Source organism: Anabas testudineus, chromosome 13, assembly GCF_900324465.2.
Source record: "Anabas testudineus chromosome 13, fAnaTes1.2, whole genome shotgun sequence".
NCBI classification, from domain to species: Eukaryota; Metazoa; Chordata; class Actinopteri; order Anabantiformes; family Anabantidae; genus Anabas; species Anabas testudineus.
In genome coordinates this window covers 14,549,592-14,562,156 of record NC_046622.1, presented here as the reverse complement: position 1 = coordinate 14,562,156, position 12,565 = coordinate 14,549,592, and the positions used below count along the sequence as shown (strand labels likewise).

Sequence of the window (12,565 nt, the reverse complement as noted above, 5' to 3'; positions counted from 1 at the left end):
CTCTTAAGAGCCTCTCCCCTCGCAGGTGGATTTGATTGCACATAAAGTAAAATCAAAAATCACAGATCCCGCCGTTAACATCAGTCCGCGTCTTTCCAGCAGCGGTGGCGGGCGGTGTGCATTTGATTTGTCCGGTGATGGATGAGAGACCGTGCAGGAGGGAGGGGGCGTTGGGCCGTGGGCCGGGGGGTCCCGTCGGTGCGCCTGTCCCCGCATTTCAATCCCCAATTACCGGAATGCACCGTGACGCTCCGGCTTGAGACGACGGCGGCCATCTAACAGAAGTAAAGACAGGAGCGTGTGCTGTACTGTGGGCGTTCAAGTGTTCATTCAGCTGGTGATGATACACACGATCTAAATCAGGTCGAGGTCTGTCTGAGCTAAGAAGAGGAAAATAACATAAAACTGACAATAATCATTGTAAAGCTGCAGTTTTATTTAAGCCTGAGACACACACACACACACACACACACACACACACACACACACACACACACACACCGTAGACAATCAGCCGAGCTTTATTTTGACTTGAATGCGGTAAATGAGTTTGCTCAGTGTGAGTTTTGTCAAGAAATCCACCGGTTGTATTGAGAAAGGGTCAAAAACGAGGGTGCACAGAGGTTTTACGTTTCGTCGAAGCCGTGCTCATAAATTTGAAGCCATCAAATCACGCTCATCCTCATTTGTCCGCTCTAACATCAATTCATCGTGCATTCATCAGCCAGAAAATGACGCAGAGCAGCTGCATGCGTCTCTCCGCCGCGGCCCCAGACCTGGATTACCCTAATGGATCGCGGCATGTTACTTTAAAAAGAAGCTTTTTAGGATAAAAAAAAAAAAAAAACGGGTCCCGAGAGACCACGGCGCACACACACACACACACACACACACAAACGCACAAACGCGCACAGCACAGCTGGAGCAGCGAAGGATGGCCGCGCGCAGGAGAGCTTCTCCAAACACGCTAATTAGATCTCGAGCTCTGGCCCCGCGCTCTGAAAGCAGCCCAGCGGCGGGGCGCGCGGAGCTGTGGAAAGTTAATTGAATTAAATTCCCTCTAAACTAATTAGGCTGCAATCTGCCACGCGAGCTGTCCCTGAGCAAGGTTCGAATTAGGCGGAATGGATTTGTTCCTTTTCTGTAAAAGAAAGGAGGACAGACTGGTGCGCTTTTTTTTTTTTTTTTTTTTTTGGTCCTTTATTTGTCTTTTATGCTCATTCTCCCATGGGGGGGCTGTCACGTGATTGTCGTGCTGTCCCTGTCCCTGTCCCCCCCCCCGAACGGCCACAAGCTCACACTCAGTTTAACAAACATGTAAAATCCAGTCCCAGGGTGGAGGCTGTGATAGCTGCTTCACAGCCGCATGAATGAGCAGCTTCTTTACGCAGAGCTGAGTGGACTGAGGTAATGGAGGTGAAATCGATCGCTTTCCTGGGGGAGCACAATAAGAGAGAGAGAGGGAGAGATGAGAGGAGCGCGGAGGGACACGGATGAAAATCCTCTGTTAAGAGCGGGGACAGATATGATAATGGGAGAGCTTCTAGTAGTCGTTCATCATTCACCACCTCCACCTGGCTGCTGCACCTCTCCGAGCTGCTGCTGCTGCTGCTGCTGCTGCTGCTGCACCGAAACCAAACATACCCAAAGTGATTCAACCTGCAGAACAAAGCCTCACAGTTAACTCGAGCTCTGCCCCTGGGTGCATGTTACCCTTCCAAGTAATGGTGTCTTTCTGGGGCTGATGTGTACTTTTACTATACCCAGTAGATCCCAAGCAATTCGTTCCCATCCCCCAGATGTGGTTAGGGTGGAGAATGACTTGCATCAAAGGCCAAAAGCTATTTTGTCACAAAGCAACATAGTCTTTATTTTAGTTTTTAGTATGTGTGAGTGTCTCTCCTCCAGCCATGTTTGACCTTTTACCCCCTTACTCACTTTTCTATTTTGATTCTCGCTTGCACCTTGAACTCTCCTCCATTTGTTTCCTGAGCAGAAGGTGGGAGAGAGGCATCAGGATGGAGACAGATGGACAGCAGAGGAAGAGGGATGGGCTGAGAGAAACAGGTAGATGAGCGAGAGGAAGAGGAACTGAACACGAGGGAGAGGGTGGAAGGTGGGGGGTGGGAGCGAGTGAGCAAAATGCGGGGAGATAGAGGGAGAGGGAGGTTGGAACGATGGATGGCCAGGTTTCTGTTTCTCCATAATCTAATCAGAGAAATGGCAGCAGTCAGAAATAGCCTGACGGACAGACTAAGAGCCTCTTCTCTTTCTCCTCCTCCTCTTATTCTTGTCTTCCTCCGGGAGGGTAAATGGATACACACACACACACACACACACACACACACACACACATACACACACTCATGCCAGCTTGACTTCCTAAAACCATAAAGTGTAGATGTGTTTGAGGGTTATAAGAGAAGAGAAAAGCCTCAAGGTATCATAGCAAAACCCGAGCTACTGTCCAGATGCAGCCACTTCAAGAGTCCCACTTCTGGAAATGTCTGCTGGTCAGTTGTGTGAGCATCGAGAGCGTCCGCTTCAAATTTCAAGTATATCACAGTTTTTACAGCACAAACTACCATGAACACGACCACAGAGTGCACTTAGGTTCACGAGTAGCTGGCAGCTCTCGAGGCTGATGAATGACGGGGAGGCGGGTGGTGAAAAAGAGAGAAAACTGAGGAAGAGTTGAGGAAAACCTGCACAGTCCTTTGTTTTTGTTCCCAGGTTGATTGAATCTATATTTGAGCAAATTACATTTGATTATTAATATTCAGAAAAGTGTTGGCTGAAACTAACATCTGCTCATTAACTAATTGTTTTAACCTTAAAGAACATAATTGCAGTGTTTTGCTATAGAAAATATTGAAGCAGGGGATGATTTATAAACACTACAGCTCCTCCTCCTCCTCCAACGACACGACTGACCGTGTGTGTGTCTGTGTTGTTGGGGGGTCCAGGCGGGGGCACAGTAAGAGTGAATGCCCCTTTTTTTTCCTGCAGCTAATTCTTCTCTACGGGGAGGACATTCCTGACATTAGTGTGTGTGTGTATTTGTGAGATACTTTACTTTCTACATCCCCTCCCAGTGTCCGACACAGACCCCCACACTGAGCAGCTACCAAGGAAATTCCTCTGTCATGTTGCTTCACAAGGCGGACAAGCGTTATTGTTGCAGAATTCCCACCCAGGCGCTGAATTCTCACACTCACACACACACACCTATCCATCCATCCATCCATCCATCCATCAGGAGTGTCACTGCAAGACAAACAGGACAAAAAACAGAGGAATTCCCTTTTTTGTTGTGACGACTTTATTTACACTGCGAAGGGCTGGGATACAAGAATGAGAAATGTTGCTGGGTTTTTATTTGGCGCCTTGTCCGCATGCTGTTTAAACATTCATGAAACAACACTTTGAATATGATTTTTTTATGACTTTAAACTTCTCTTAATGTCACACAGGCTGTAGAGCACCAGAGCTGTGACCGATGACACTTCTTTACATTAACATGCATCAACAGAAACTATTCACGAGGCAGTTATATTACCCATAATTCAAATGGACTGCTACGCGTTTTCATGTGGGACTAAAAGGAAATGAATAAGCAGGTTGTGTTTACATACATTTATTCATGTGGTTGTGCTGGTGAAAGTTACTCAGTGTGGGAAACGTGAATTCAAATGAAAACCCAACAGTCCGAGGCCGTGTCACCCCGTCTTTGGTCATTAATACTTGTTTTTTCCTTCAACAACAACAAATGGAGAAATTCAAAGTGGCTGCTATTCATTCAACATTGGCAAAACTAAACCACTCAATATTTCAGTGTTACGACTAATCCTCAATTTACCATTCTTCATCTCTGCCAAATGATGCAACAGCTTAACTGGTTTCCGCTCTGCAGTCCATCCTTCGGTATAAGCTGTGGAAACTGTCTGCTGCCATTTAACTTAATACACATATTAAGAAATATTTAATATTTTGTCGGTTCTCGTTGCTGTGTAACATGGACGGTAACTTTGCACTACGTAACAGAGACATTGACCAACACTTTGCAACTACAAACAAACAAACAGCAGCTTTTATTTCAGCATCAGTCCACTGATGATGAGAGGTTTCATGTTCACAGACACACGCTGCTTCTTCATCCACACCTGTAACTGATCTAATGAAACTGTGCACACGTCTTGATTTCAGTTCCGGCTGATGTGAAGAACTGTGGTGATGTGAAATGTTTTAGGTTAATGTTTCCAGGACATTTCTGGTAGACACTACTGCACACTGTTGAGAAGTTGGCATGAAGATGAAGATACTGCATGTATGTAGTGAAAAGGAGGCGGTAATGTTGTGGTTATCAGAGGTACTTTTATTGTGAATATCCATCAAGAACGATCCATTCTCCTGATGCTGTAGGATGATGATGATGATGATGATGATGATGAGATTTTATATATATATTGTTTATATCCTCTGCGTTTCTTTGTTGTGTTGTTAGTGTTCAGGGCTCAGCGGTGGACGGATGTCCAGTGTTCTTGATGAGCTGTCCTCTCCTACCACCTCGAGGCGCAGACTGGGTGTGCTCCGCTCCTCCTGGCCCTCTGATTTGACAGAAAGACGCAGGGTGCAGCCTTTGGGCAGCAGCTCCTGCTCGTACGCTGCAGCTAGCTGGTTGACGACCCGACGCTCAACCTGAGATATCAGTGACGAGGTTAGTGGGAAGTTTAGCTCTGTAATCATTCGGTGTTTTCTGTGCTTTGTTTTCTGCTGATTATGTATCACAGACCAAATATCTACTTGTATCCAACTGAGAAACATTTTTGTCTGACATATATGAGAAGTGCGCACGTATGAGAAAACATTACATTAAACAAAAGTAACAAGTCATTTATTAACTAAACTTTTTCATTTTTTCTTTTAAGGCCTTGAGAACAGATCATCTCATTTCAACATCCTGCTTCGTTACACCATCTCCGTACCTCGTGTTTGATGGAACGTGCTCCATAATGCATGTTATACCCTCCCGCTAACAGGTCCAGCACTGGGCGATCCCACTGAAGAGTGATGTCATGGCGTTGCTTGGCCTGATGGCGGGATGGACACGAGAGGAAAAATGAGAAAGAAGAGATGGGGGGAAAAAAAAAGGTGAGAAGTCCAGTATACAGGAGCATCATAAACAATCAAATCAGACAGAGAGGATGATGGCGCAGATGGATCGAGGAGTAATGAGATAGAGAGAAAGAGACAAATGGATCAGCAGAGAGAAGATACCGTCAAGCAACATGTCTGCCAGTGCTAATCAACAGGCCCTTAATGCATTTTAATCACACACCAGTCAATAGCAGTGATCGGAGCTCATTTAGTCAGTCATATTAACACACCATCAATAAATAAGATCCCTGTTTTACTCCAGAGATATAAACACTAATATTACAAATACCATATTAAGACAATAACGGTAGCACTAAACATTTAATTTCTTTAATATAAGAGAGTGATTCAGTAGTAATGAGCTGTTAATACTGCTGCTGCATACAGACATTACAAGACAGGCACATTTGAAAATGAAAGACAACAGACATAAACACAGACAAGAAAGCACACACAGCGACATTCAAAGGAAAAACAAATGACATCAGTGAGAGTCATGAGTCAGGCCCCTATCAGTCGCCTGCAGGGCCCATGTTGCCTGTCAGGACACAGGCTGTAATATTAATAATTAAATATTGATGAAGGCTCCACATGTTAAACACTGTAATTACATTATAGTGAGTAGCAGTGGCACATAATATTGATCTGTGTGTGTTACTGCACAGCTCAGTGGCTGCAGGACAAAATGGCCGAGGCCTTTGGGTCCCACTGGAGGGACACCCGTGTTGTAAATGTAGGGTGCTGTGACGACAGGCCTCCAAATGGCCAAATCTCCTTCCATGTTACCCACCTTTTTAGCCCAGAAGGTGAGCTCTTTGCTGACCAGCTGCAGCAGCTCCGAGTGACAGAACGGCAAGAAGTATACGATTTCATTGATCCGTCCGAGAAACTCGTCCCTCCGGAAATGAGCCTGTGGAGGAACCAAAGAATTAACAATGACAACTATCGGCCAGCACTCTTAGTCCAACTACAGTAAACTGCAGAAGAAACGCAACAGTTCAACAAAAAACTAACCTAATCTACAAAACCTCGAACCAAATCACACCAACTCAATGTGGATTTTATTACCTTCAGGATTGGTCGAATCACAGACTCTTTAAATTGTCTGGAGATTTTGATGTCATGACTTTTCTGTACATCCTCTGGGAAAAACACAGTATTAACATTATTAACTGTAATTATTACATTTACATTTCATCAGAAATCTAACTATTTGAAGTTTATAGTGTCTATTGTGTTTGTATTTTTGAGTATACTTTTGTGTTTCACTCACCGAGGTTGTCTGCCAGTTTTCTGCGGCTCACCTCCTCAGCTTCCTGACGGAGCTGCAGTGCGTGCTGGGCGATTTCGTCACTTGCAACGTTAGACGTCATGATGAAGATGGCGTCTTTACATTCAATGGTCTTCCCCTTACCATCTGTGAGACGACCCTGAGAAAGAAACAGCAGGAATCACAGAGGTATGAATGTTAAGTGTACAAAGTGAACGGCACAGTACAGTAATTATACGTGTTTGTGTTTGCGCGCACACCTCATCAAAGAGCTGCAGCATGATAGTAAGAACATCAGGATGGGCCTTATCCACTTCATCAAACAGGACGACAGCATTGGGACACGCCCTTAACAACTTGGTTAGCTGACCTCCTTCCTCATGTCCCACATATCCCGGTGGAGAACCAATAAACTTTGCCACCTGAGAGAAAAGGAAAAGATGATAACACGTTTTACCAGAACCACACGAAGCCCACAGTGATTACTTTTACTGCCAAGTTCTCAGAAATCAATTGAATATTCACAGTGAATACAAATCCTTGACTTGATTGATTATGAAACATCAAAATATAATTTAGCTTATCTACTGATTAAATGTGCTCATCACCAAACCTCACAGAAAAAGAGCAAAAACAACATTAATGCTGGTCCATGCATCCTTTATGATTACATACACTGAATTAATCCAATGCATCATTGCCATGACTCTGCACGAGAGTGTGAGAGTTATTTTAACATATCAGCTCATCTGAAATGAATAATATAGTGAAGCATGCTCAGTGTATTTGTAACAGGTGTGAGGTATCTTACCTCATGTTTCTCCTGGAACTCAGACATGTCCATACGAATGAAACCCTGCAATCACACAATAGATTAACCTCATCAAAAGGTAACTGCAGAACTGTAAATTGGTGTTTCAGGACGTTATAAGAAACCGCTCTGTTAGATTTGGCAAAAGGTGCCCAGAATCTGTAGAGAGCAAAATGAATCAGAGCATTATAAAGTCTTTCTGAGAGGAAACATACTGCCCAGTGACAGAGAGCTCAGTCTCAGTCGCAGCTTGTGGCTCCTCCAACAAGATAAAGACACCTTGAAGTAGCCTTTGACTATGAGTCCCGAGCTTTAATCCAACTAAACATCAATGGAAAACTGACTGATCTACTAGTTGTAAATACTTTTGTTGTGTTATCTAGAATAAATATTTAAGTGGAAACACGCCAAACATCTTTTGTCCACATCTGTATGTGCTTTAAACAGAGGTGTATATAGGTGTGTCTGAAGTGTGTGTGAGTGTCTGACGGTACATAACTTACCTTTTTAATGTCCTTGTGCATGTAGCGAGCCACCTGTTTGGCCAATTCTGTCTTTCCTAGGAAACAAGCCATCGAACCAATCAGACAAAACAATGACTCAATTTAATTATACAGTTTCAAATAGGAACACCCCCTGCACCCATTTCATTATTTTGTTTTTTTTTATATATAAAAACAATCCCTGCCCTTTCTGGCGTACATCAGTATTCAGAAATTTCAGCAAGTATGGAAAAGAAGCTTACTCATTTCAGACCGAAAGACTAAGTGCTGGCCTAAATCCCAGTGCCTACGTAGTTTTCAATCATATCCGGCTCTCCAGCAGCACACATTATGTTTGTCGGTAAAATATTCTGCATATAAATGCTCATATATGATATTGATGTCTTGTGTTTGGTATGCATATGGGTATGATTGTGTGTGTGTGTGTGTGTATGTGTGTGTGTGGGGGGGCCTGTGTCTTGTTGCTGTGTTTAATATTGATGTCTCATGGCCACTGTTTGTCGCTGAAGGCAACAGAGAATATGAACACTGCCTCTTCTTCATCCATCTCTCTGGCCTGTCATTTCACCATCTCCCTCCTTTTTAGCCATCTATCTGGCCCATAATATCCCTCTGTCTCCCTGCTCCCAGCAAGGGAGTGCAGTCAGCTGTTTTTGACAGCTGGTGTACACAGACCTCAATGGGTGAAAGAGTGGAGTGGAAATGGACCAATACTGACAAATGAAAAGAAAAAAAATATCCTGAATGTTCTGGAAAGCCGTCTTCCAATCTATACAGTAATTAAAAACAATAATCAGACCTGTATTTATGAATGTATTCATTTTTGTTCACTATGTAAGGTGACAAAACTGGTGTGCTGTGCAAATGTAATTTATTGTAATTAATAAAACATAAGGATCAAAGATCTTTTGATAGCTAGAGACCTGGTATGGACCAAAAACGGCAGCTGGTAAAGCTGGAGCTGACTTTAATGCGCTGACAGGTGGTTAATCTGTAACAGTACATCATAATTTACAATAAAACCTCTTCAGTGCCTCCATCGTTTGTTTTGATTTATAGCCCCAATTTTATCTTCAAATCCAAGTTCTCCCAGTTAATCAACTCAATAAGTCAATGTGAGAAACAGTCAAAAATGCAAGTTTCTTTTCAAAGTCCATTATAGCAGACGGGAGACAAACTCATTTACTGGATCCTGTTCAGAGATTCTACAGTGTGACATGCTTTGGTAGTTTTATGCAGTGAATTTGTTTGTTTGTCACATGTAAAATACACTCTACGTCTATTCATCAGACTTCACTTGCTCCAGTGTTGTGTTTATTTTGGCAGCTGCTTTGAGGAGACTGATGAGTTTTTCTTTTTGCTGTCACCTCATGAGGTCAAAACAGAGAGAAGGCATCTGGTGTGAAAGAGGAGAGTGGTTTACCGATTCCTGATGAGCCGAGGAAAAGGAATACGAGAGGATGCTCTTCGTCGTACCAACCATTCTCCTTCCTCCTGATGGCTGCACAGTGCGGCACAGAGAAAGAGAGAGAGAGAGAAAAGGAGGCTATTATTCAATCGTTTGCATTTGTTGCCTTTGCGAGTAAGTTTTGCCCAACTGAGCCATGTTGACCTGAGGGTGGAGGGTATCCCAGAAACTATGATAAAAGAGTGAGAGCGCAGGGATGAGAAAAGGGTCAGAGACATTTGGCTGAAAAAAGGGAGAAAGAAGAGAGAAAACAGAGCAAGAGAGCGAGATGAGAGACCTCCAGAAAGCTACCCACGATGCCCCTGCCCACCCCCCTCAGTCAGTGGGGCCATTAGCCAGCAGTAATTTTGTTAGCCTCCCTGGCGCGGCCATGGCAAAATCAGTTTAGCATGGATTGCAGCCTCACACACGCACAGACACAGACACACATGCTTGCTTAAAGAGGAGTGCCTACCCAACCCTGCCATCACCCCAGCAACCACACACACACACACATACACAAAGACAGGATGATGAGGTGGACAGGAGGGGAGTAAAGAGTGTATTTGGCTGTGGTTTCGGCCACTCAACGAAGAAGCAGACACTAGCACAAACTCGTCCAAATGTGGACCTGTTGAGAGGCTGAGGCCAAAACCTGAGACATACGAGCAGCGTTTTACCAAAAGGATCAAACGAAGTCGGGGGGCCAGTGGCTCAGTGGTCAGCATCGGTGTCTTGACAAAAGAGTCATAGGTTCAAACGTAATGGCCAGCTGGGTCCAGTTTACATGTTCTTCCTGTGTTTCTGATGCATCCTACTCAAGTAAAGTAAAGACCCACCAGGTCTTAGCATAAATATCTTATGGTTAGTAACACAAATGTACAACAACAAGCTTAAACAATGTGTCTCAGAGGTGCACTTTTCTTGGTTTTTTAAGTTATCAACGGCAGCTTAAACAAGTGTCAGGGGAACTGTGGCCAACGCGGAGAAAACTAAAGCTTTAATTTCATTTCTGCTACAGCTGGAGCTAAAAGGCTGCATGTGTGGGAAATTATCTACTAACAGCTGATAATCATGAAGAGCAGAGGAAGAGAAGGAGAGGTAGAGAGGGACACAGAACAAGGATAAGGAAAAGAAAGAGGAGCACGGGTATCGAAGGAGATAAAGAGAGGAAAGAGAGAGGAGTAATGGAGATAAGGAGACAGAGAATGAGAGAGTGAAACAAACGAGTGTGTCAGAGATGGCCACAGAGATGAGTAGTGACAAGAGGGGCTCCAAAGCTCCACTGGCTTTATCAATGGCTGTGTGAATGACAGCGTAACCTTCTGTGTTTCAGCTGATTGAGAGCGACTTTGACAGAAGGACACACTGACATTTTTCAGAGGACCCTGACAACAGAAGGGAAAGGAAGGAGACACAAAACAAATGAAAGCTTTCTCTCACACATGCATGCATGCACACACACTCGCACACACACACTCTGAGCGGTGTGTACTGGGCAGGTCTGGTTGGCTCTAACATGATTACAGAGGGATGATTCTCTTCAATAACTCTTAGCCCTGAGAGCTAAACCTGGATCAATCTAACCTCCTTCCTGTGTGTGTGTGTGTGTGTGTGTGTGTGTGTTTGTACTGTGTGTGTGTGTCTTGCTGCAGGCCAGCTGTTTGTCATGAGAAGTTCAGGTTAAAACAGCCGTTTTAGAGACGTGACAACACACTAAATGTAAACAAACAACAAACTTTTTTACTAATCCTTCTCTGCAAAACTTGGATACAACAACGATCACGTCACATCTTCTCTTTGCCAGTCTCTCTCCCTCTCTGCCTCTCTCTCCTTTTTTTTCTACTGACATATAGCAATGAATATAGGTAAGTAATGTTGAATTGCTCTTCTAATGGGACAACGTTTGCTTTCTTTCTCTGAATGATTTCTCTGTAACCTGAACATCTTGTTCATGCCATCTGAAGATGTCGCCTTTGCCTCTACGAAATTGTAATGGGCTATTTTAATAATTGTTTTAATACAATTAGTCCTTTTCTGGTTGGTATTATTGTAAGAGCGACGGGAAACACAGGGGAAAAAAGAAAGGGCGATAACCTGCATCTGAACCCCTTCCTCTTTCCATCTCCTAACTCCCTCTTTGTCTGGCTGATTTCTGCTCAGCTCACCTATGATGAAAACAGACAACACTCAGCAAACATATTTTAAATCAGATAAAGTGTGTTTTTATAACACTCTTTGCAGATGCACGTTTTCTGTGTGTGTGTGTGTGTGTGTGATATATTCACTGTAATACTTCTCTAAAGATCAATAAGCTGTTCTTTTATCACTGGGGTGATGTCTTCTATGGCTTTCAGGACAATTTGCCATGATAACAACAATCATTTATCACCCTGCCAAAGACTACAAATCCCATGATTCTTTCTTCTTGCACTAACACATGTAACTACTGCTCAAATCTGCGACTCTGTCTTTTAGTTCAGACAACGCCATGTTTTGTATTTTGTGGTTCCGTGTAGTTTTTGATTAAGCATTTAATTACAGGAGGTCTAGAGTGGGGAAACAATCCAAGCTTTTCTCCTGTTGGTTATAAACTCAGCTAAATATTAGCTCTCACAAAAATATTACACATTCTAATGTTTGTTTCTTGCTTTGGGAGCAACTTGATTATTTTCACAAATCTAAACAGAAAATGTCCAAGATCATAAAAGTAACACACAGCCCCTTTCTTCATTGCTTGTTGCTTTCTGAACACACACACACACACACACACACACACACACACACACACACACACACACACACACACACACACACACACACACACACACACACACACACACACACACACACACACACACACACGGATCAATACATGGCCTCCATGGATGCCGGGTGTAATATCAGCTCTTTACTGTCTGCTAGGTTATTGTGCTCTAACTCATCTTCCCTCCTCTTCTCCATGCATTACACTCACTCCCTTTGTCTTTCTGTCAATGCTCCGAGCTTTCTGGTTCTCAGCTATTGCTCTGCTTTCGTCTCCCATCACCCTTCCTGTCTCTATTTTGTTGTTCTTTGCCTCCATTTGTTTATCCCCTTGTCTCATCTGTTTTTATCTTCTTGCCTCCATCATTTTGCCTGTCTCCTGTCCATCCCTGACGGTTTGCGTTCAAAGAAAGGGAGATGGATGGGAGGGCATGGAGGCCACAAAGTGTGAGGAGGAAAAGAGTGAAGGGTGTGATTGAGGCTCAGGGGGTAGAGAGTTAAAAGTGCAAGGAGAATCAGAGGAGAGAAAGGGGAAAGGAGACCGAAGAGGCAAAGTGGAAAGAGAGAGAAGTGGAGGGGAGGAGTGTCTGTAGTATGTCTCCTCTCTCTGT

At 43.7% G+C, this 12,565-nt stretch overlaps 1 protein-coding gene across 1 annotated transcript in view; it reads right to left on the bottom strand.

Annotated features, from left to right (window-relative positions):
- Positions 1-3,309: 3,309 nt before the first annotated feature.
- clpb (caseinolytic mitochondrial matrix peptidase chaperone subunit B) overlaps positions 3,310-12,565 on the bottom strand; it is a 29,468-nt gene continuing 20,212 nt past the window's right edge. Inside the window, exons 8-16 of the mRNA XM_026340764.1 lie at positions 9,165-9,242; positions 7,742-7,797; positions 7,239-7,283; positions 6,688-6,849; positions 6,431-6,587; positions 6,226-6,299; positions 5,948-6,067; positions 4,986-5,090; positions 3,310-4,698 (exon numbers count right to left, since the gene is read on the bottom strand). Of these exons, the coding sequence (XP_026196549.1) occupies positions 4,501-4,698; positions 4,986-5,090; positions 5,948-6,067; positions 6,226-6,299; positions 6,431-6,587; positions 6,688-6,849; positions 7,239-7,283; positions 7,742-7,797; positions 9,165-9,242 (995 nt within the window). The 3' untranslated portion in view covers positions 3,310-4,500. The remainder of the gene's footprint in view (positions 4,699-4,985; positions 5,091-5,947; positions 6,068-6,225; positions 6,300-6,430; positions 6,588-6,687; positions 6,850-7,238; positions 7,284-7,741; positions 7,798-9,164; positions 9,243-12,565) is intronic.